Source organism: Vicia villosa, linkage group LG3, assembly GCF_029867415.1.
Source record: "Vicia villosa cultivar HV-30 ecotype Madison, WI linkage group LG3, Vvil1.0, whole genome shotgun sequence".
In the NCBI taxonomy this organism is placed as follows: domain Eukaryota; kingdom Viridiplantae; phylum Streptophyta; class Magnoliopsida; order Fabales; family Fabaceae; genus Vicia; species Vicia villosa.
The window spans coordinates 54,906,159-54,929,026 of NC_081182.1; the positions used below are offsets into that span (position 1 = coordinate 54,906,159).

General features: G+C 35.4%; 4 protein-coding genes across 5 annotated transcripts; 2 read left to right on the plus strand and 2 right to left on the minus strand.

Moving 5' to 3' along the window:
- Positions 1-2,182: 2,182 nt before the first annotated feature.
- On the minus strand, positions 2,183-2,837 carry LOC131655778 (probable E3 ubiquitin-protein ligase XERICO). The gene has a single exon (XM_058925585.1). The coding sequence runs from the start codon at positions 2,705-2,707 to the stop codon at positions 2,285-2,287; it is 423 nt and encodes a 140-aa protein (XP_058781568.1). The 5' UTR covers positions 2,708-2,837; the 3' UTR covers positions 2,183-2,284.
- Positions 2,838-6,833: 3,996 nt separating this feature from the next.
- Positions 6,834-10,908, minus strand: LOC131655779 (uncharacterized). 2 transcript variants are annotated; one of them, XM_058925588.1, is made up of 15 exons: positions 10,594-10,908; positions 9,673-9,818; positions 9,457-9,568; positions 9,194-9,334; positions 8,826-8,930; positions 8,630-8,713; positions 8,438-8,553; positions 8,185-8,286; positions 7,989-8,102; positions 7,840-7,896; positions 7,685-7,751; positions 7,525-7,578; positions 7,371-7,445; positions 7,240-7,275; positions 6,834-7,128 (listed from the first exon to the last, which is right to left on the minus strand). In XM_058925588.1, exons 2-15 carry the CDS (start codon positions 9,690-9,692, stop codon positions 7,012-7,014), a joined length of 1,200 nt encoding a protein of 399 aa, XP_058781571.1. In that variant the 5' UTR covers positions 9,693-9,818; positions 10,594-10,908; the 3' UTR covers positions 6,834-7,011. The 2 variants fall into 2 exon arrangements, with proteins under 2 accessions (XP_058781571.1, XP_058781570.1); XM_058925587.1 differs by having other exon boundaries at positions 9,661-9,818.
- Positions 10,909-11,871: 963 nt separating this feature from the next.
- LOC131658081 (uncharacterized) lies at positions 11,872-14,501 on the plus strand. Its single transcript, XM_058927416.1, has 3 exons — positions 11,872-11,899; positions 12,189-12,245; positions 13,885-14,501. Exons 1-3 carry the CDS (start codon positions 11,872-11,874, stop codon positions 14,499-14,501), a joined length of 702 nt encoding a protein of 233 aa, XP_058783399.1.
- A 62-nt stretch (positions 14,502-14,563) lies between these two features.
- Positions 14,564-15,166, plus strand: LOC131658082 (uncharacterized). The gene has a single exon (XM_058927417.1). The coding sequence runs from the start codon at positions 14,564-14,566 to the stop codon at positions 15,164-15,166; it is 603 nt and encodes a 200-aa protein (XP_058783400.1).
- The last annotated feature ends 7,702 nt before the right edge of the window (positions 15,167-22,868 follow it).

Consider the following 22,868-nt stretch of genomic DNA (forward strand, 5'->3'; position numbering starts at 1 on the left):
TTTTTCATTTCAAACAATCCATAAAAACATAAAAACATGAAATATCTAAATTTTCATCTTTCTCTCAATCTCTCTAAATTATTTCTTTTCTCTCACATTTTTAGCCATAGTGCTTTAAGATCGTTTAATGGAGAAATTACTCTGGGTAAGAGCATATAATAAATTTAACAAGAGTTGTTTTTTCTCTTGAGTAAATCATTTTTCCTTATAAAATAATTGTTTTGGTTTAAAGTTAAACTAATATAAAAGCTCTTTTGAAAATTAGTATAAGTCTCTGCTTGCTTCGTGAACTTCGTCATAGAAGAAAAACTCTCTTTTTAGATTCGTGAGGAGTAACAAGATAAAAACTTCATAGTGGCTCCTGAGTTCATCCCGGTAAAAAACTCTATCGGTTGGAGATCAACCTACTTTAAAATTTCACTTGATTTCTGAATTCGGTATATGTAAAAATTCACTAGATTTGAGATCAGTTCGACGAAATTTTCGGTTTAGTTCATGATCAGCTCGTGTAAAACTTAGGTTGGATTTGAAAAATGACCAACTCAAAACTCGATCTTAGTTCAATAACAACCTGTGCAAAATCTCAAATTGACCTAGAGACTAACCGCTCATAACTCTGTCCGTTGTTTGGAGGGAAAAATTATCCGCTTCATTCCTCTGTTTACTGCTTGATTAAAAATTAACTCGAAACTTCATTTTTTTTATATAAAGGTATTCGTGAGTTTAACCATCTAAAAACTCTAAAACAATGATACTCTCAAAATCAGTTCTTAAAAAAAAGAATAGGTCATTTATTTAAAACCAAACCTCTATAAATCTTCGATGTTATCCATCTCCCTTAACTTTTTTTCTTTTAACTTATTTTCTTTAACCAGATTTTCCGCTACAATATATCCAAACATTTTTTAAAAAATATTTTTTAAAACTCCAATTTGAAAAGTAATTTTATTTTAATCTATCGTTTTCGGAACTTTAGCAGCTTAAGTGGATGCAGAAATAGCTCACCGTTGAACGACTAATCTAGTAACTTTAGATATCACTATACTTGATGAATTTGATGATAAATATATTGGACAAGGAGATCGGAAGTTATCTCTACAGGCGGCACCACTGTTTAATTAAAAACTAAAAATGAAATGTGAGATAATGAAATCATGTCTTGCTATGATGGATATATGCTTTCGAAACAGTGGAGAGCGAGAACCTACAATATTACTAGTTAGCACTCAATGCCAAAACCAGAAATCATAAATAAAGTGTGTGAAAACATATTTGAATACCTAAAATGACACATAATGACACATAAGAATGGTTGAAATTGCTCGTGTGTGATGTGGCGTGTTATACAAATAATATCAGATTGGATCAGATGGGAATTGATGTGATAAAAGTCTTAATGAAAATCTACCTGCTCAGTGTCCTTCATTCGGTGTTGAATATGTAGAAAGTGAGATAGTGAAGTCATGTCTTGTTATGGTAGATTTGTACTTTCAAAATAAATAGTGGAAAGGGAACCTACAAAATAGCATTTCAATGCCAAAACCAAAAATAAAAAATATAATATGTGAAAATAGATTTGATTATCTAAAATGACGCATATGAACTGTTGAAATTACTCGTGTATGATGTGGCGAGTTATGCAAATAACCATCCAATTGAATCAGATGGTTATTGATGAGCTGAAAGTCTTAACAAAAGTTTACCTGATTCAGTCTTGGACCTTTCTCTATGTGCCTTGCAAATGTTGCAACACTTCTAACCCAAAAAATGAGAAAAATCTAACATTTTTAGAGTGAGATGCATCTCGAAGCCAAAAAGTCTCAAACTTATGATGAAAATGATGAAAAAGAACTAATTGGGTCAAGCCTAATTTGATAGCTCTTTTTTATGAATTTATCAAATAGTTTTGTGGCAATAATGTCTAATTGAGCTGTTGTTTGAATTGAGCTGCTCTTTTATGTATTTATCAAATAGTTGAGAAGGCAGCTGTTGTTTGAATTGAGCTGCCTTCTAAACTGTACTTAGAGACTATGCCTAACTACTACTCTTCATTTAATGGAATGTGAGCTGACTTTGCAATTAGGCAAAGTTATTTCAGTATAATTTTGTTTATTAGTTAAAAGTACAAAAAATTGAATGAATTAGAGTAAACATAGAGAATTAGAGAGGTGATTAAACATGATTCACAAAACAAGTAAATAAAACCATGCATTAACTTCTTCTTTAACACACTACAACAAATTAATAACATTTAACTCTAATTAACCTCAAACAAACTACCTAACTATTCCATAGAACGACATAAAGGACATGAACTATGTTTATTATCAAACCATTTCTCTAAACAACCTCTATGAAAGAAATGCTTGCAAGGCAACTCACTCACCTCCTGATTTGCTTCAAAACCAGACAAACACACACAACACTCTACCATATGACTTCTACCTACGTTGGACCTGTTGTAACACAATGACTTGTACTGTGTTATTGACACCCTACTTTCCCTCGAACTACTATTCTCTTGATAGTAGAGTTCTTCTTCTTCTTCTTCAAGATTTGATGAATTAGTAATAGTACTTGATGTGCAACCAACTACTTGGAGAATCGATCTAAACATGTTCTTCAATAAAACCACAGATAAAACTGTGTTCATCACAATCACAGGCATAACACCTTCTGCTGCATAGGGAAAGTTTGAAAGTCCCATAATTCTCACTTAACTCGCTTGCTTGTTATTGAGCAGAGAAGAAGAAGGAGAAGCAATTAAATATAAAGAGAAAATGCAACACAAAAATATATAACATCAGCAACAATTATTGTAGCAAGCAAAAAAACATGAAACTCATTTGGACATATTATGAATAATATTATTATATAGTTTTATCTATATATATGGTCACAAATCTATGACTACAAAAACACAAACCATCTTCACATATACACGTGGCGACACGTGTAGGGTTTTTTAAGTGCATCACTGAAGTGATAGAACAAAAAACAAAAATAGCATGTTTGAGAAAGCCACGTGTACGCGGTGGCCACAGAGGTTGTGACTCATGGCATTCATCCTAGCCCTACAAGCATTGGAGCCTACGAGGTTTCTAGATTTCTGGTTCGGTTAGTGACGCGTAATGTTTTAAACGTAAATGCTTCAATCAATCATCATATTGTTATCACTAACACATATAAATTATAATTGTGTCGATTATGGTGTGTGAGAGTGTCATTTTTGTTTATAAAGTGTTTTTTAGTGATGAATGGTTTTGATGCTTTGTGTATCGATCCGTGTACACTTGTGTGACTTGAAAATGTAACACATATTTGTTATGTGACGTATGTGGCTTATTTTGTTGTTTTCTAAAGGGTTAGACGTGACTTGACTTGTACTAGTACACACCATAATGAAACGAAGAACTTTGGCTTTTGATTATGAATTAGTGTAGATATTTTCTCCAAAATAAACGATAATGTTAATGAAAGATTAATTCGTGGAAGTTGTTATTAGACTGCTAGCTCTTCTCTTTTATTTTCCAAACTTTAGTGTGATTATTTATTATTTTAATAGTTTAATAGTTAAATTGTTTATACACAAAGGTTGAAAATGAAGATGAAAAAGAGAGAGAAGAGAGAGTGTATTATATATGGAGTGGTAAATGGGTATGTCCGTCTCGTTTGGGCATGCACACATGAAAATGGGGTGGGACAGACATAGTTGAAGGTGCGTGTTAGCGTAACAATCGAGGGGGAGTCGAGCGATAAGCATTCTTACTCTTGTGTGGGACTTTCTTTTGAGCAACACACTTTTGTGAGAGACACACTATTTGTCCACCTCAAACCTTAAGGTGATAGGTGAGTGGGTTCTCCCACTTATAAATGCTCAAGTCACCACATTTCTATCTAATGTGTGATTATTTCTCACACTTGTTATCAGGGGTGGCAAACGGGCATGCCCGCCCCGTTTAGGCCCGCCCCGCAAAAGCCCGCGAAAAAACGGGGCGGGTGGGGCGGGCATATGAGAGAATGCGGATCTAAAACTTTGTCCCGCCCCGCAAAAAAGTGAGGGCGGGGCGGGGAAAGCCTGCGGGCATTGAACCTTTTAGGCCTAAAAATAGTAAAATTGTATGAAAAAGCTAATGCCCGCACAAGCCCGCAAAAAAAAAGGCGGGGCGGGCACACTAAAGGGAGCGGGCCTAAAACCTCCCCCCGCCCCGCGAAAAAGTGCGGGTAAAACGGGCTTTTCCCGCGGGTCGGACCCGTTTTGCCACCCCTACTTGTTATATTGTCAACACCCCCCTCAAGTGTGAGTCCACAATATTCCCCCTCAAGTGTACTCTCTTTCTTCCACATACACTTGTATCGTTATTAACTCTCTTCAACGGGACACTCTTTACCCACATACGGGACGCTTCCCTTGCTCACATGGGATACTTTTCGATACAAGTATGTCGTTGCCTTTTTCGAAACCAGACTCTAATACCATTTGTTAGCACAACAATCAGGGGAGGGTCAAGCGAGGAGAATTCTTATTTTTTGTGTGGAACTTTCCTTTGAGCATCACACCTTTGTGGGAGACATACCACTTGTCCACCTAAAACTTTAAGGTGATAGATGAGTGGGTTATCCCACTTATAAATGTTTAAGTCACCATATTCCTATCTAATGCTGGACTATTTCTCACACTTATTATTTTTTCAATGTGCAGGCCTAAAACATTGGTCTGCCTCGCAAAAAAGTGAGGGCAGGTTGGCTAAGCCTGCAGGCACTGCACTTTTTAAACCTAAAAATATAAAAATTATGTTAATGTTTGTGCCCGCAAAAGTCCACATAAAAATGGGGTGTGGAGGTCACATTAGAGGGTGGGGGTCTAAAACTTTGGTCCGTCCTGAACTAAAGTGCGGGCAAAACGGACATGTCAAATAGACCGGTTTATTGGTCACATTATGGGTTCTGCACATCCCATTAAAGATTGTGCATTGGATGTCCAGTTTCCTGTGGAGTGTGTGGATGGGTACTTGGAGTGGTACCTTATTGTATCACCCCTTCGCATCATCCAACCTAGGTAGAATGGAGATGATGTTAGACCTTCTCACGACGGACCTTCCCATGTTGATGCTAGGGTACCTTCTAATGACGTGTCGCCGCCTCCACACGATGCAGATGACGCTCAGCGTCTATAGATGATAACACTCATTATAGATAACCTCATGGATTTAGTGAACCATGATGTTGAGGTTTATATTTTGGCATCGCAATCATCATACATAGCATCTGGGGGATCTATTTAGACCTAATTATCATGTTTGTATTATTTGTATATTATGTGTAGTATTACTTAGACATTTGCACAATATTGTTTATTAGATAACATTTTGTCACTTTCATTGATGCATGATGAATATAATTTAACATTTGACAAAAGCTTACATAACTTAGACAGACAATTACATAACTTAACAAAACAATAATAACTAAGAAAACCAACACACTACCAAATAAATCTGGAAGTTTCAACATCTTGATTATGTCCTCGACAGATCTAGTAATTCTCACATCAAAGTCGATTGGCCCCTTAGTTAGCCTACGGTGATATGTTCTCCACAAAACTTTCAAATCCAGCCAGCAAGAAATTTGATCTTACTCACCTTTCTGTTCTTGGTATCGGACAGCATATTATTCAACTTGGATCTTAAAACGATAAGATATATGGTGCCCTCCGGAAGCCGAAACTCTACCGAAGGTTTTACCCCCGTTGAAGTATACTTATGCCTTGAACCAAAATTATGATATTGTAAGATATTTTTCTTAAAAACACATGATCCTTATTTATACAACTTTAAATTCATTTTGGATCATACAAAATAATCATGCAATCACAGCCGTAAAAAAATTTCGGCAAAATCTCAATCATTCAATTAAAACTCAATTAACTCTATCAAATTTTTCACTTATCCAAAAAGAATCCGGTAAGTAAAATGAATGTTTTAAGAAAACAAATACTTGTTGAACTACTTAATTTTTTAACTGTAATAAAAAAATCTAGTATAGGTACTTTTTTAAAAAGCTGTATGCCCCACAACATATTCAGTATAATAAATTTTTTAAATACACTGCGGAACTTTTTAATTACTACCAATTTTTTTTACTTTTCTACTAAATTTTTTGTCACAATTTTTTTATAAAATTTTGAAGAGAACGACATAAACAACATTATATAGAAATATGAGTGTGCTAGGTCAAGATGGGGCGTCAACCGTCTTCTAGTTTTGAAATGTGACCTAAGTTAACAAGTCACGATGATAGAGATATGGAATGACAATCCCTATGCTAGTGTGTTTTGTGGTGTACACTCTATGTTCAGACACACAATTAAAGTCAATTTCAGATAAGGACACAATTATCTATATGTTCCAAGCCAAAACATCTATACAGTTTGAAGTTAAATTGAATGCTTTAACAATTATAGGTATCTAATCAAGGAAATTCGACATGTGTACTAAAATTGTCTAGTAATAGTAATTAGTAAACATTGTGTTTGAGTGAAACTCTAATTTAATTTTTAAGCATCATTATCTCTCATTTAATCTCTAAAATATACACACACACAAAATCAGTAATTCTTAAATAAATACACATAAAAGAATTCATTTGTCCTTAACAAAAATACTTGAGGGTAGTTTTGATATACTTTGAAGACTATTTATCATTTTCGTAAACTTTATGAGCATGTTATGATTCAAGGTCAATTACATGGAAATAAAACCAGCCACCTCTCAAGATTACACACTATTAAGCAATCTATCTCTACTGCAAATTATTTGAGACACAACACAATATTAACTTTCCTCAATTTATCACCTTCATCTCTTAAGTTCTACATTGGATTTAAGTTTAGTCCCTAGCTAGAACTTTCACGTAAATGTTACATAAGAAATCTTAGAAAAAAGAGGGGAATGGGAGTCTACGGATATCGTGGCGATAGCTGTGTACAAGTCAAGTTTCCATCTTTGTCTCCTAATGAGCAGTAGAATTCGACATATGATTGCTTGCTGCAGACTTGAAATACGCATGTTCTGCATTCGCTAACCGACTTTGGAACATGGTCCACTCTCTCCTACATCTCTCCCTTACCTGCCATCAACAACATGGAAACATTAAACGAAATTTGTAATCAAATTCATAAGATATAGACTACCTCAAATCACAGCTTGTAATGTATCGGATGAAACATGTAAAACATACCCCCTGCCAAGGTGCTTTCCCGGTTTCTGTTTTACCCTGTAAAGAATATGAAAATTGATGAGAATCTTACAGTATCTTTCGTGACTAAAATTATCAAGTTTGATATACAAAAATAATGGAATTTTTCTTACCTGATTTCCTAGTGTGGGAACACCTTGGTGAACAATCCACTGAGCATCAACAACTCCAATCTTCTCATGTGCAGGCTATATCAGGAAAAAGAAGTTGGCTTAAAGCTCGTAAAAGTAGGAGTCGTGAATTTAGAGAATGTGGGAATAAACTAACCTCAACGCATCTTCTAACAGCAAAATCAAGACCCCACCCATGGACTAAGTCATTCTACAATGCCAAGAGTTGTACAGTTATAATTTATAGTGTGCTTTAAGTACCATTAAACAACTAATTAGCGGGAATCTTTTAACATGGTTAGGATTAATCATTCAACCTGAATCATGTGCCACACGCAACGCCATGCTTCTCGTGAGAAGACTGGAGCCATAATCTCAACAAAACTGCATTCGTGTCAGAGAACATACAATTAGATACAATCCAGAAGATCAGATAATACAATTTTTATGCATTACATCAGAAGTTACTTACGCTGCACAAGGAGGTAGATGAGGGTCCGAACACCAGCCCGGTTTCTCCTCCGTCACTCTAATAAAAATCACGAAAATAAATAGTTAATGCACATTATCACAAAAAATATGAACCACGAGAAACTGTTACTAAGCTCTAATTGCTCTTACTTGTGCACTTCTTTATCTCCTCTTCTCTTTGTCATTTGCCATGTTAACCCTTTATTAGGTTCTAAACCTGGCTGTGAAATCTCCAGACCATGCTTCTTCACCAGTTTTAAGTACCTGCACTTGAAATGACAGGGGAGTATGAAACTTTAATTTAAAAAAATCTTTTAAAAATATCCTTCCAATATCAAATACTCACTCCTCGGCATTAAAATGCTCAACACCCAGGTCTTCATCCCATATAAATATATAGTCATATGAAGCCACGATGTCAGGATGCAGAAACCGCTTAGCATACCACCTAGAAGGATAAAACCTCAAATAGTCAATACGATAACAAGATTTTGGAATAGTAACTCAGTTTTAACTAGGTTAAACACTCGAGTATTAACTGCAAAGTCACAGCGAAAAATATGTTATCCAAAAGCTAATAACACACTGTGGCTTCTTACCATTTGGTCTGTTTGCGAGTACTCACATGAATAGCCTTCTTAGACCATTCAAACTCATCCCATTCATTAACTCGGCCATCATAATGAAATAAAAGGATGGTGAAGTTCTCTGAAAACTGTTCCAAGAAAATATTTAGTTAAAAGACACATCAACAAGCACACTCAAACAGAGAGAGCAAGAGACTAAGAGACCTTTTTCACAGCTGCATCAATATTGTTTTTCATATCATAGCCAACAGTGAAGGTCACAAGGTACTTTGGCTTGAACGTTAAATCCTGCAAGTGCCAACTTAATTAAATCGTTTGTACAGTTTCAGGTTTTATATGCTTTCCTTAAATGGAAGAAAAATCTAACATAATTTTATTATCACATTTGGCATTTACATACCTCACTAGGCTTGCCCCACAATCTACGCAAGTAAAAATCCGACTCGGCTTCAACAATGCCAGGAGGTAAACTTTCTGCTCCTCTTGGATTCGATGGAACCCAAATCTGTAGAGAAACAATAAAGTATGGAGCATGCGATTGATCAATATACAGACTTTAAATTATCCATTTTCCCAACATTATATTAAACAAAATCATTTTTGGAAGCCCTTATAAATAGTGTATTAATGATTATCGAACAAGCATGTCGAAATGTCACTATTTCTTTCCCCTTAATCATAGAAGGATTGAGTCGTCGACTAACTTGATCCCTATAAACCCGGGAACTTAGGATGTTCTTAATAAGTATGGTAGAGCATAATGTGTACCTTTGATGTATCATTTGATAAGTGATTTGGTGAAGCTCTTCTATTGTTATTGTTCATAAAAGACCAAGCTTGACGACCTGAATATCTGTCTTCAATGTAAGAGAGATCAATTGAGGGAAGCAAGCCAGATGGAAGATTGAACTGCAAAATGTTATGCAGTATATAAGCATTGGATTTATTTAGCCTAATAACAAAAAAAAGGAAAAACAACAAAAAAAAATACTACAGCACAAGGTAAAAGGAAGAAGATACTAAATCTGTACCTTTGTTAATGACAATGTGGGAAATGACACTCCTAGAAAGAAGCCAAAAACTGCTCCAATAAAAGTTGTCACAATAAGCCTCATAATTTCACTTGGTTTTCTACCAGTAGAACTAAGACCAATGAAACAGAAATGTCACACAATGGAGTTATTAACGTAAATAAGCAAGCGTACACAGCTTTTGTCAGAGAAAAAAAAGATCACCATTGATCACACCTGCGTGTAACGGTCCCCATTTATATCCGAACTTCCCTAGATGTATGCTCATAAAACTATATGCAGAAGTCACACCTCACAATTCATCAACCAGAACATATACTCCGTATAAGAAACAACTATACTTGTTTAAAGAAGAAAAATCCCTGCAAAAGAAATAAATAATAAAGAAAAATATATATTAATAATCGGAACCAGATGACGGTTCAAACTTCAAAGAGCATAAGCGATAATAATATAATGTATAGCATGTGGAATCTCCTAATATGACTAATAATCCTCAATTTCCCTCACTGTCAGATTAGTTTACTTCTAATCATAGTGACATTCTGTTGAACTATTCCAACATAACACACGACTATCAAGAAAATGAGAGCGCCTTTAGAAGGCACGGTTTATAAATGTTCAAGAAGTTTCCTAGAAGCAACAACAAAGGAACCAAATATAGAGCAGGCGATGAGTAAAACCATCTAGTGAAATAAACCATAAGCAAGAAAACAACTTCCAAAACTAATTCAAAAGGTTAAACAACTCATATGATCTCAGAGAGAAACACGAAATGCCTTGCACATGATAATGATCCCAAATGAATAGCTCCCCCAATTAGAAAACCATGTTGAAGTTTCTATAAAAAAAACATGAACTACCACCAAAGGATAGATTCAATTCAATTCAATTCAAATAAACAAAAAGAAAGAAACCATAAAAAAAAATTGCCATATTTAGAAACAAAATCAGGCAATCAAACTATCATAATTGTATCAACTATCATAATAATCAACTATCAAACATTAATGAAATAGCAATAACTGTAACTATTAATAACTAAAAGGATCGTAAATTTTCTCAAAATTTCCTTCAAAAAAGAAGGATATGAAGTAACAAGAAACAGTGAATTGTAGAAAGTAGAAGTAAACGTACCGGAAATAGCAGGGTTTAAGATAGATGAAGATCTGAGCAAAAGTAAAAGAAAGTTTTAAAGTGAAAAGGTGAGAGAAACAAAACCCTCAGCTGGTGAAGTGCAAGGAGGTGTAGTTATCGGAGGGACGTGGAAGAAGAGAGCGAACGGCGGAAGAATGGAATGTTGAGTTTTTCAGGTTTGGTTTTATAATAAGCAGAAAGCACTAAGAAACAAGATCTTTGTGAGTTTGGAACAAGAGGGAGGGTTCACGGTTTTGGATCTTTTTTCTGTTTTTGCTTTTCGTTTTGGTTGGGTTTAGCGTTTCCTTCATCTTCCACTATTTTGTTGAGTTACTACTATAAATTTTTATAAATTAATTAATTAAAAACATAAATTCTTACAACTTTATTTCATATGAGAAGAGAAAAAAAAGGAAGATACATTTATTATAGTTTAAAAATATATTAGTTCTCCTGTCAAAAAAAAAAAAAATATATATATATATATATATATATATATATATATATATATATATATATATATATATATATATATATATATATATATATATATATATATATTAGTTCTTGAAAATTAAAAAACTAGAGCTCCCTACATAACCACTTTTAGAAAAATAATAATTAAGTCTTTATTTATTTAACAACGCAGTTAAAAAAACAGAATAAATAAATAATAGAACATAATTATTAAAACATAATAAAGTAAACTAACAATTGCAGTTAAATATAATGGTTTGGTATAGACTAGAAATATTTAATAAAATATTAATAAATACAATTTTAAAAAAAATCTTTAAAATAGTAATAGTTAAATAATAATATCGATTAAAAACATTTTACCTTAGACGAGTTATGGTTTACTCCTTGTAAAAAAAGATCGCAAAACCAACCCTGCTATATAAAGATTCTGGTTGTTTAAACCTTGGGAGAATGGCACGTGCCTGATGCCTATGGGTCATGAAAAATGACTTTTAATTTTTTTAAGTGACAGTTGGACAAAGTTGTGCCACCTCAGAAACTTGTTTTATAAAATTACAATAGAAATTCTATTCTAGTCCTTCCTATTTTTTTCCTAAGTGGAAACGTCATTGAAGAAGAGCTCCAAGCAATCGTTCAAGCAACTCCAAGCAACGTAATTGATCAAGGTATGAAATCGTTCATTCTATTTCATGGGTAAGTTCATTGTTATTGTTCATCATGGAGGGGAGTTTGTTAAAGAGGATGTAATGTTTTATAGGGGTGGGGTTCAACGCATGTATATGATCTAGATAGCAAAAAATGGGGTGTCTCTTACTTGTTGAAACTGGTACTTGACTGCGGATAAAAAGAAATGAGTTTATGGTTTGGAGTAAACTTGAAGGTATAGATGAATGCTATTTTGAAGTTAATAAGGATGGTCGTGCTTTGGATGTTGCTAGAAAGATGGGAACATAGGATAATGCATATTCCAAGGAAGAGGAAGAGGTTAGATAAGAAGGTTTATATGAGTGGGCAATGAACTCCATGTTGGTATATGAATGATGTACGGGAGGTAAACCATGCATACAACACTCAATAATTTGTTGTTGTATAAGCAAAAGAACATGTTCATATAGGTTTTGGGATTTGGTATGCATTCCATGCAGACATGCTTGTGCAGAAATTAGCTATAGGTAACTAAAACCAGAGGACTTTGTGGATGATTGCTACTCTAGTGAAAAATATGTACTTTGTTATAATTTTCCTATAAGCCCAATAAATGGGATGGATATGTGGCCTACAGTTTATGCAGATGAATTACTCCCTTCTTTTTACAAGAAATGGTCTGGTAGACCAAAAAAATATTATAGTTAGGGAATTAGATGAGGGTGGTACAAGGATAAGGAGAGTTGGAGTGACCCACGAATGTACTAAATGTGATAAAATGGACCATAACTCCCAAAAATGCAAGGGAACAACTCAGAATCCATAAGTTTAAAAAGAAAGGTAATTGATCATTATGTAATTGTCTTGATTTGATTGTAGTATAATGGTTCATTTGGTAAATATCTTGATTTGATTTGTTATAGAGAAAGGCTCCAAGACTAAGTAAAGCACAAGAAAATGGTGTGGCACAAACGGAACCAATTGGTGTCTCACAAACTGAACCAACTAGTGTGGCATAAACTGAACCTACTTCTGTCAAGAAATATGAAGGTCCAAGAAAATCAAGTGACATGTTGAAGAAATTGAAAACCAAGTCAATTACAGGCCCATGTGCAAGCAATGATGAACCAACGATCATACTAGAAAATGAAGATGGTAGTTTGACACAGGAACCTGTTATGGTAGTAGCAGACCCTAGGCTAGGGACTTGCTTCAGGACAATGAGGTCTTGGGATGACATTGAAAAGAAACTTGATTAAGCTTATATAATGATCGATGGTTTTGTAATACTTACAACAATGATTTTGCAATCCTTTTGACTGCTAAGACAGTTGCAAATTAAAATTTTTGAATCATGTTGTAATGACTGCTAAGACAATTGCTTTATGCTTATGTAATGAACTTTTTAAGGCATAATGTTATGATATGTTTGTTAGCATTACAATGACTATACTTCATTTCTCAGTGGCTTCTAAGCAGAACACAATATGTTTGTTAGCGTCTCAATCTCATTCATTAAACCAACAGCTGACCAACAATAATACATTGAAACAAACTTGAACATTACATTGATACAATATCTAATAACATCCATGATACAACCCTGAACAATAGAACATTACATTGAAACCAAAAGCGGACCAACAACATTACATTGAAACAAACTTGAACATTACATTGACAGCTAATTCATTTTCAACACAATAGCTAACAACATTTATGATACAATAAGGGTAACCAGTAATAAAAAATTCTTTTTCCTTTCAATTTGTAGCAACTTATTTTATTTCTCAACCTTCTTTGAGCTTGACTCTTTCCCATATTATTTTCCAAACTCTTTTTCGAAATTGTTGTTGAATTCTTTAAGATAACCAAGTATTACTTCACAATTGTTGCTGAATTCTTTAAGATAACCAAGTATTAATATCATACAATGGATCATGGCTGTTACAACTTCTGTGACTTATAGATTTAATGTTAATGGAGAATTTACAGAAGTCATGGAAGCCAAAAGAGACATTAGACAAAGGGATCCCATCTCCCCCTTGCTCTTTGTCATTATGATGGAATATATGAACAGAATTATGTGCAAGATGCAATAAAATCCTGATTCCAACCATCATAGTAAGTGTGAAAAGATTGGTCTAACTCATTTGGATTTTGCAGATGATGTTTTATTGTTTAGTAGGGGTGATTACCATTCTGTTGAGCTTCTCCTTGCAACTTTCAAGGAGTTTTCTGAATCCACAGGTCTGGAAGTGAATCCTTACAAATGCAATATGTTTTGCAGTGGCATGGATGAAGAAACAATGAGAAAAATCATAAGCCTTTCAGGATTCAGTGTTGGTAGCCTTCCGGTAAGATACCTAGGTATTCCCTTAACTTGTAAGAAGCCAAGCATAGCACAATACCTGCCTCTGATTGAGAGAATTGTTGGTAAGATAAGACATTGGACTACCAAGTTGCTTAGTACTACAGGTCGTATCCAGTTAGTTAAAAGTGTGACCACTGCAGTAGCTCAGTATTGGATGAATTGCTTCCCTATTCCCAAATGTGTGATTCACAAGATTGACTCTATATGTAGATCTTTTATATGGGCTGGTAAAGAGAAAAGTAGAAAGAGCCCTGTGGCTTGGAAAACAATGTGCAGCCCTATGAGGAAGGTTGGTCTTAACATCATAAATTTGGAAGTATGGAATAGAATTGCAATGCTGAAGTGTCTTTGGAACATTAGTATGAAAGAGATAATATGTGGGTGTGTTGGGTCCATGGTTATTTTCTGAAAAATAAGAGTCTCCAAGATGCTCAAGTGAGTATAACTACTACTTGGATGTTGAAGGCTATCATGGCTGCTAGGGAATACATTCATTACCATCAACCTTTATGGGATCAGATGCAGGTTAACAATAGATTTTGCATGAAGAAGTTGTATGATAGAGCTATGGAAGTGGCTGTTGAGGTTAATTGGAAACACGTGATTCAAAAGAATTATGCGAGGCCTAGAGCTATTTTATACTTATGGTTATCATGCCATGGTCGTTTAGCCACAAAAGCCAGGTTAAAAAGATTTGGCTTCATTCATGAATATACTTGTGTGTTGTGTAAAGTGACAGTTGAAACCATAGGCCACCTACTGTTTGAATGCAGTGAGACAAATAAGATTTGGAAAGAGGTCCTTGGATGGTTGGGTATCAACCATCAGCCTCAATGTTGGGAGCATGAGCTTGAATGGATAAAGAGCAATACTAAAAACAAAAGCAGTCTAGCTGGTATTCTGAAAATAGCCATAGCTGAGACACTCTGTGAAGTATGGTATTATAGAAATGCTGACATATTTGGGAATAATTCGAATAGTATGAGCATAACCAAGAACATCATTGATGTTATTTCTTATAGAGGGTGGATACACAAAAAATATAGAAAAAGGCTAGCTTTGCTAATGATGTAATTGTTCGTTTTAGCGGGACTTCGGTCGCTTGTTTATAATTGACATTTTGAAATATATATATATATATATATATATATATATATATATATAATCTTTTATTTCAAAATTGTTGCACTTAATATCTGCACTTGTGAATCTTTCCTTATATTGAGTGTTCAATAATAGTTCATCAACTTCATCGTTCCAAATGAATAACTCACAACTTATATCACTCTACAAAAAAATATCAAACAATTGAAACAAGAAGAAATTGGGGAGTAGTGGATTTATAATAACCAATATCAATTATTTCGAACCAATGATACGTACCTTTCCAAAAATTTGCATCTCCAGAACTTTCTCTTAGTGTTTTCGTGGATGTTTGAAACCCACATCTTCATTGATAGATTGCAACCATATTTGGGTATTTCTCTTCCAATAGGATACCTGATAGAAGAATTTCTACTACCCCCATTTCAAACCTTAATTTCAAATGAAAATGACTTGGAGAAGACGGGTTGCAGTGACCTATGGAGAAGACGACTTGCAGTGACCTATGGAAAAGACGACTTGCAATGATCTTTGGAGAAGACGAGTCAGAGACGAGGATGGAATGAAAAAGACATTTTCATAAAAATAATTTTCTAAGGTGGCATAACTTTGTCCAACTGTCACTTAAAAAAAATTAAAAAAAGAAAAACTTTTCATGACACATAGGCATCACACAATCTTTATATGGCAGAATTGATTTTTCAAAAAAAAAAAAAAATTATGTACTGGGGAATAAATCAAAACTCGCTTATATGGTAGAGAGTAAAATGATATTATCTCTAATAATTAATAATATTTAGGAAAATAATGTTGTAAAGAGTAATAGATAAGTAAGATCAAGAATTTTTAATTTTAGAGATGTAAATATAAAAATGATATAAATAAATATTATAAATTTTAAATATATATATATATATAAATAATTATTATTATTTAAAAGAATATTTACTTCAATATTAAATTAAATATCTCTTCTTAGACTCATCACAATTATGTTTTTTATTCAATTAAGTAATGATTTAGTGATTGAGACTAACTCAAATTTGTACACAACATAGTGTCAAATAAAAAGTTTCAATTTCTCTATTGTATAAACCATATACTATAAAAAGCAATAACATTGAGTAATATGAACCACATTTAGTATACGAATGACATTATTAAAATTTTACTATAAAATTATTATTTCTTAATTGAATGTCAAATTATTATGAAGACATATGAGTCTTAAAACATATTTTTAAACATGTTGATTTTATGTTTTAAAAAAGCCACTACAACACGCTGGGGCTTTAAAAGCGCTTATTTTGGGCTTTTAAAGCGCTTAAAAGCGCTGTAAAAGCTGGCGCTGGCGTAGGTTGTTAGAACAAGATTTGTTCTGATCAATTATCTTAGTTTTGATGATAACAATAATATGAATTTTGCTTAAGATAATATGGTACTCTAATCCAATGCAATTTCCTTTTCAGGAAATATATAAAGAGTACGCATAATTCAGCGCTCAGAAGCTTTGTCTCAAAGGGTTCAGCATGCAACATCAGAACATGGTCTGGCAAGACATCAGAAGATGGTCGAAGCAGAATCAGAACATGGGTCTATGGAAGCATCAGAAGAACAAGAGAACAGAAGCACTGAAGTTCTGATGGTATCACGCTCAGAAGCACTTCAAGGTCAGAAGATCAGAAGATGCTATGCACCAAGCTGTTTGACTCTGATGATATTCAAACGTTGTATTCACAAACATCAGATCAGAAGAAAGTACAAGTGGCAAGCTACGCTGACTGACAAAAGGAACGTTAAAAGCTACTAAAGGCTACGTCAGTAGACACAGCGTGAACAAGGCTCGAGGTAGTTGACAAAAGCGTATAACATTAAATGCGATGCTGTACGGAACACGCAAAGCATTAAATGCACTCAACGGTCATCTTCTCCAACGCCTATAAATATGAAGTTCTGATGTGAAGCAAGGTTAACGAATTCTACATCTATTCTGTGAATATCAACTTGCTGAAACGCTGTTCAAATCAAAACTCAGAATCTTCATCTTCATCAAAGCTCACTACATTTCTGTTGTAATATATTAGTGAGATTAAGCTTAAACGTTAAGAGAAATATCACAGTTTGTGATTATCGCTTTTAAGAAGCATTTGTAAACTCTTAGAATTGATTACATTAAGTTGTAAGGAACTAGAGTGATCGTGTGGATCAGAATACTCTAGGAAGTCTTAGAGGTTATCTAAGCAGGTTGTAACTAGAGTGATCGTGTGGATCAGTATACTCTAGAAAAGTCTTAGAGGGTATCTAAGCAGTTGTTCCTGGAGTGATCAGTGTGTGATCAGAAGACTCTGGAAGACTTAGTTGCTGACTAAGTGGAGAACCATTGTAATCCGTGCGATTAGTGGATTAAATCCTCAGTTGAGGTAAATCATCTCTGCGGGGGTGGACTGGAGTAGTTTAGTTAACAACGAACCAGGATAAAAATAACTGTGCAATTTATCTTTATCTGTCAAGTTTTTAAAGCTACACTTATTCAAACCCCCCCTTTCTAAGTGTTTTTCTATCCTTCAATTGGCATCAGAGCGCCGGTTCTAAGGTGCAAGCACTTAACCGTGTTTAGAAAAGATTCAGGAAGAGAAAAACGCTTCAGTAAAAGATGGTTGATGAAAGTGAAAAGTCTACACCTGCATCTACATCTGGCTCTGCTGAGCAATACAACGGTAACAATGGTTATACTAGACCGCCGGTATTTGATGGTGAAAACTTTGAATACTGGAAAGATAAACTGGAAAGTTACTTTCTTGGTCTAGATGGTGATCTATGGGATCTTCTGATGGATGGTTACAAACATCCAGTAAATGCCAGAGGCGTAAAGCTGACAAGGCAAGAAATGAATGATGATCAGAAAAAGCTTTTCAGGAATCATCATAAATGCAGAACTGTTTTGCTGAATGCTATCTCTCATGCTGAGTATGAGAAGATATCTAACAGGGAAACGGCCTATGACATATATGAGTCCTTGAAAATGACTCATGAAGGAAATGCTCAAGTCAAGGAGACTAAAGCTCTAGCTTTAATCCAGAAGTATGAAGCCTTCAAGATGGAGGATGATGAAGACATTGAAAAGATGTTTTCAAGATTTCAAACTCTTACTGCTGGATTGAGAGTTCTTGACAAGGGATACACCAAGGCTGATCACGTAAAGAAGATCATCAGAAGCTTACCCAGAAGATGGGGTCCTATGGTGACTGCATTCAAGATTGCAAAGAATCTGAATGAAGTTTCTCTGGAAGAGCTTATCAGTGCCTTGAGAAGTCATGAAATAGAGCTGGACGCAAATGAGCCTCAAAAGAAAGGTAAGTCTATTGCATTAAAATCCAATATCAAGAAATGCACTAACGCTTTTCAGGCTAGAGAAGAAGATCCTGAAGAATCAGAATCTGAAGAAGAAGATGAACTGTCCCTGATCTCCAGAAGGCTAAATCAACTCTGGAAGACCAAGCAGAGGAAGTTCAGAGGCTTCAGAAGTTCAAAGAAATTTGAACGTGGAGAATCTTCTGATGACAGAAGATTTGACAAGAAGAAGGTCATGTGCTATGAATGCAATGAGCCTGGACACTTCAAGAATGAATGTCCAAAACTTCAGAAGGAAAATCCCAAGAAGAAGTTTCATAAGAAGAAAGGTCTTATGGCAACCTGGGATGAGTCAGAAGATGATTCAGACTCTGAAGACGAGCAGGCCAACTGTGCGCTGATGGCGACAGAAGATGACGAATCAGAATCTACATCAGAATCAGATTCTGAAGAGGTATTTTCTGAACTTACTAGAGATGAGTTAGTTTCCGGTCTAACTGAACTTCTGGAACTCAAGTCTCAGATTAGTCTCAAATACAAAAAGCTGAAAAAGCTATTTGAATTTGAAACAAAGAAGCTTGAGTTGGAGAATTCTGAATTAAAAGAAAAACTTTTAAAATTATCCAATAATGTTGGATCTCCTTCTGATTCAGAAAAATCCACTCCTAGTCTAAACCATATTCTGAAAGAATATGATTTAAGTTTCAGGAAGTTCTTATCTAGAAGTATTGGCAGAAGTCAGCTAGCTTCTATGATATATGCTGTGTCTGGAAACAAAAGAGTCGGCATTGGTTTTGAGGGTGAAACCCCATACAAACTTGAACCTGTTGATGAAATGAAATTCACATACAAGCCATTGTATGATCAGTTCAAGTATGGCCACTCCCATGATATTAGGCACACTTCACATGCTCAAAGTTTTCACATAACACACACCAAAAAGCATGTGACACAACCTAGGAAATATCATGAAACTCACATTAAGAATTATCATGCTGTTCCTCCTATTGTTTACAATGTTAAACCCAAGTTCAATCAGAACTTGAGAAAATCTAACAAGAAAGGACCCAAGAAAATGTGGGTACCTAAGGATAAGATTATTCCTATTGCAGATATCCTTGACTGCAAAAAGGACAAAGCACAACATGTCATGGTACCTGGACTCTGGATGCTCACGACACATGACAGGAAGAAGGTCTATGTTCCAAGACCTGGTGCTTAAGTCTGGAGGAGAAGTCAAGTTTGGAGGAGATCAGAAGGGCAAGATAATTGGCTCTGGAATGATAAAGTCTGGTAACTCTCCTTCCATTTCTAATGTACTTCTTGTAGAAGGATTAACACATAACCTCTTATCTATCAGTCAATTGAGTGACAATGGTTATGATATAATCTTTAATCAAGAGTCTTGCAAGGCTGTAAATCAGAAGGATGGCTCAATCCTATTTACAGGCAAGAGGAAGAACAACATTTATAAGACAGATCTGCAAGATTTTTTGAGTCAGAAGGTGACTTGTCTTATGTCTGTTTCTGAAGAGCAGTGGGTCTGGCACAGAAGATTAGGTCATGCTAGTTTGAGAAAGATTTCTCAGATTAACAAACTGGATCTGGTCAGAGGACTCCCTAATCTGAAATTCAAATCAGATGCTCTTTGTGAAGCATGTCAGAAGGGCAAGTTCTCCAAACCTGCATTCAAGTCCAAGAATGTTGTTTCTACCTCAAGGCCATTAGAACTCTTGCACATTGATCTGTTTGGCCCAGTCAAAACAGCATCTGTCAGAGGAAAGAAATATGGATTAGTCATCGTAGATGATTATAGCCGCTGGACATGGGTAAAATTCTTGAAACACAAGGATGAGACTCATTCAGTGTTCTTTGATTTCTGCATTCAGATTCAATCTGAAAAAGAGTGTAAAATCATAAAGGTTAGAAGTGATCATGGTGGTGAATTTGAGAACAGATCCTTTGAAGAATTCTTCAAAGAAAATGGTATTGCCCATGATTTCTCTTGTCCTAGAACTCCACAGCAAAATGGAGTTGTAGAACGAAAGAATAGGACTCTGCAAGAAATGGCCAGAACCATGATCAATGAAACCAATATGGCTAAGCATTTCTGGGCAGAAGCAATAAACACTGCATGCTATATTCAGAATAGAATCTCTATCAGACCTATTCTAAATAAGACTCCTTATGAATTGTGGAAGAATAGAAAGCCCAACATTTCATATTTCCATCCTTTTGGATGTGTATGCTTTATTCTGAACACTAAAGATCATCTTGGTAAGTTTGATTCCAAAGCACAAAAATGTTTCCTTCTTGGATATTCTGAACGCTCAAAAGGCTACAGAGTATACAATACTGAAACATTGATTGTAGAAGAATCAATCAATATCAGGTTTGATGATAAGCTTGGTTCTGAAAAACCAAAGCAGTTTGATAATTTTGCAGATTGTGATATTGATATATCAGAAGTTGTTGAGCCAAGAAGCAACGCATCAGAAGCAGAGCTTCTCAGAAGCAAAGAATCTGAAGATCAAGTATCAGCTTCTCTGGAGAATCTAAGCATTTCTGAAGAACCATCTGTCAGAAGATCATCCAGACTCATCTCTGGTCATTCAGAAGATGTCATTCTTGGAAAGAAGGATGATCCAATCAGAACAAGAGCATTCCTTAAGAACAATGCAGACTGTCAATGAGGTCTTGTATCTTTGATCGAGCCAACTTCTGTTGATCATGCTCTAGAAGATCCAGACTGGATAATTGCTATGCAAGAAGAACTGAATCAGTTTACAAGGAATGATGTTTGGGATCTTGTTCCTAGACCAGATGGATTCAATATAATCGGCACAAAATGGGTCTTCAGAAACAAGCTCAGAATGAGAAGATGAGAAATTCTTATATATGGGTATCTTCTGAAATGAAATCTTTTTCTTAAGAAGTTCTGATTGAAATCAATTAGAAATTGTGATTCAGTTATTACTAACGTTTCATTATCTAAGTTGATTCAGAATCTCTTTAAAAGCAAAACAGCTGTAACTGGCTATCCAGATGGTAAACACGTGGTCACTACTCCTGGACAGGCGTGCGTGCAGTTGAGGGGACGTCTACTTAGGTAACTGTGCAAATCACATCTTTTGTCATTATTATCTCTCCTCACGTCACGTAACATTAAATGCTTTTCATCATTTACTCTCCTTCAGTTTTCTTTTTATATTCGTCAATCGTTTCTTTTCCCTCTCATATTTCTCTCTCTCTGCATTCAGTTTCTTTTTTGTCTCTCTTTGTTTTCATATCATAAACCCTAGCAGTTTCCAATATCTGCAACTTCATCATGAATCCATCGTCAAGCTCTGGGAATCAAGATAATGATCGGAAACAAAAGAGAAAGGCAACTGTCGAACCAGAAACCAAACCAAAAAAAGTAAGGATCACTCCCTTCTCAAAGACCTCCACCACCTCTTCCTCCTCATTCACCCTCTCGGAACCACCTTCTTCACCATCTGGTATCTCCTCTCCTTCAACCCATCCATCAGACATTTCTTCATCTCTCTCACACCCTTTTCCCACCAGAACACCTAATCCCTACAGTATTGTTCTTCCCGACTCCAGGTTCACTGTCAACCCTCCAACCCCTACCACTCAATCATATCTGGAGCTTTTACAGTCTGATGTAAATGGCTGGTTGGAGATTCTGGGTGCTGCTCACCTTAACCACCTGGATGAGTATGCCACAAGCAACCTTTGGGATACCTTTCGTCAGGATTTTCTGGATAGGGCTACAGACACTCAGAGAAGGATCATGTCTGAAGCTCCTGGTATTCGTGGTCTTCGGTTGGAAATTGGTGAAAGCAGCTGTCACCATCTCATCAGGAACAGAAATGTTCTTGAGAAGAAGATACCTGCAGATAAGTTGGAAGAAGGAAATCTCTGCAGAGACATCGTGGTGTGGAAACCATGGTTTCCTGTGCTGACTGGAGATTTTCAGTGGCTGTTCAACTGGTTCAGAATGAACCCTTCTGAAAAAGCACCTCACATGGTCTTTCCAGTAGTGGTGTATTCTGCTGAAGTTGCTGGTCCTACTCCTCCAACAAACCTAGCAGCTATTCTTCAAGCATTGGAAGATGGAACTTCTGAGCTGCCTGAACCAGAATATGCTAAGGCTACTTCTGAGTCAGACTCAGATGAGGAAATGGAAGATGCACAAGCTGAAGATCTCCCAGAAGATCACCCTGCTGAGATTGCTGTCCCTTTTGGCAGAAATTCAGGTGCCTCTTCTTCTGGTGAAACCTCAGCTCTGATGGAGACCTTGGAAACTCTTCATCAG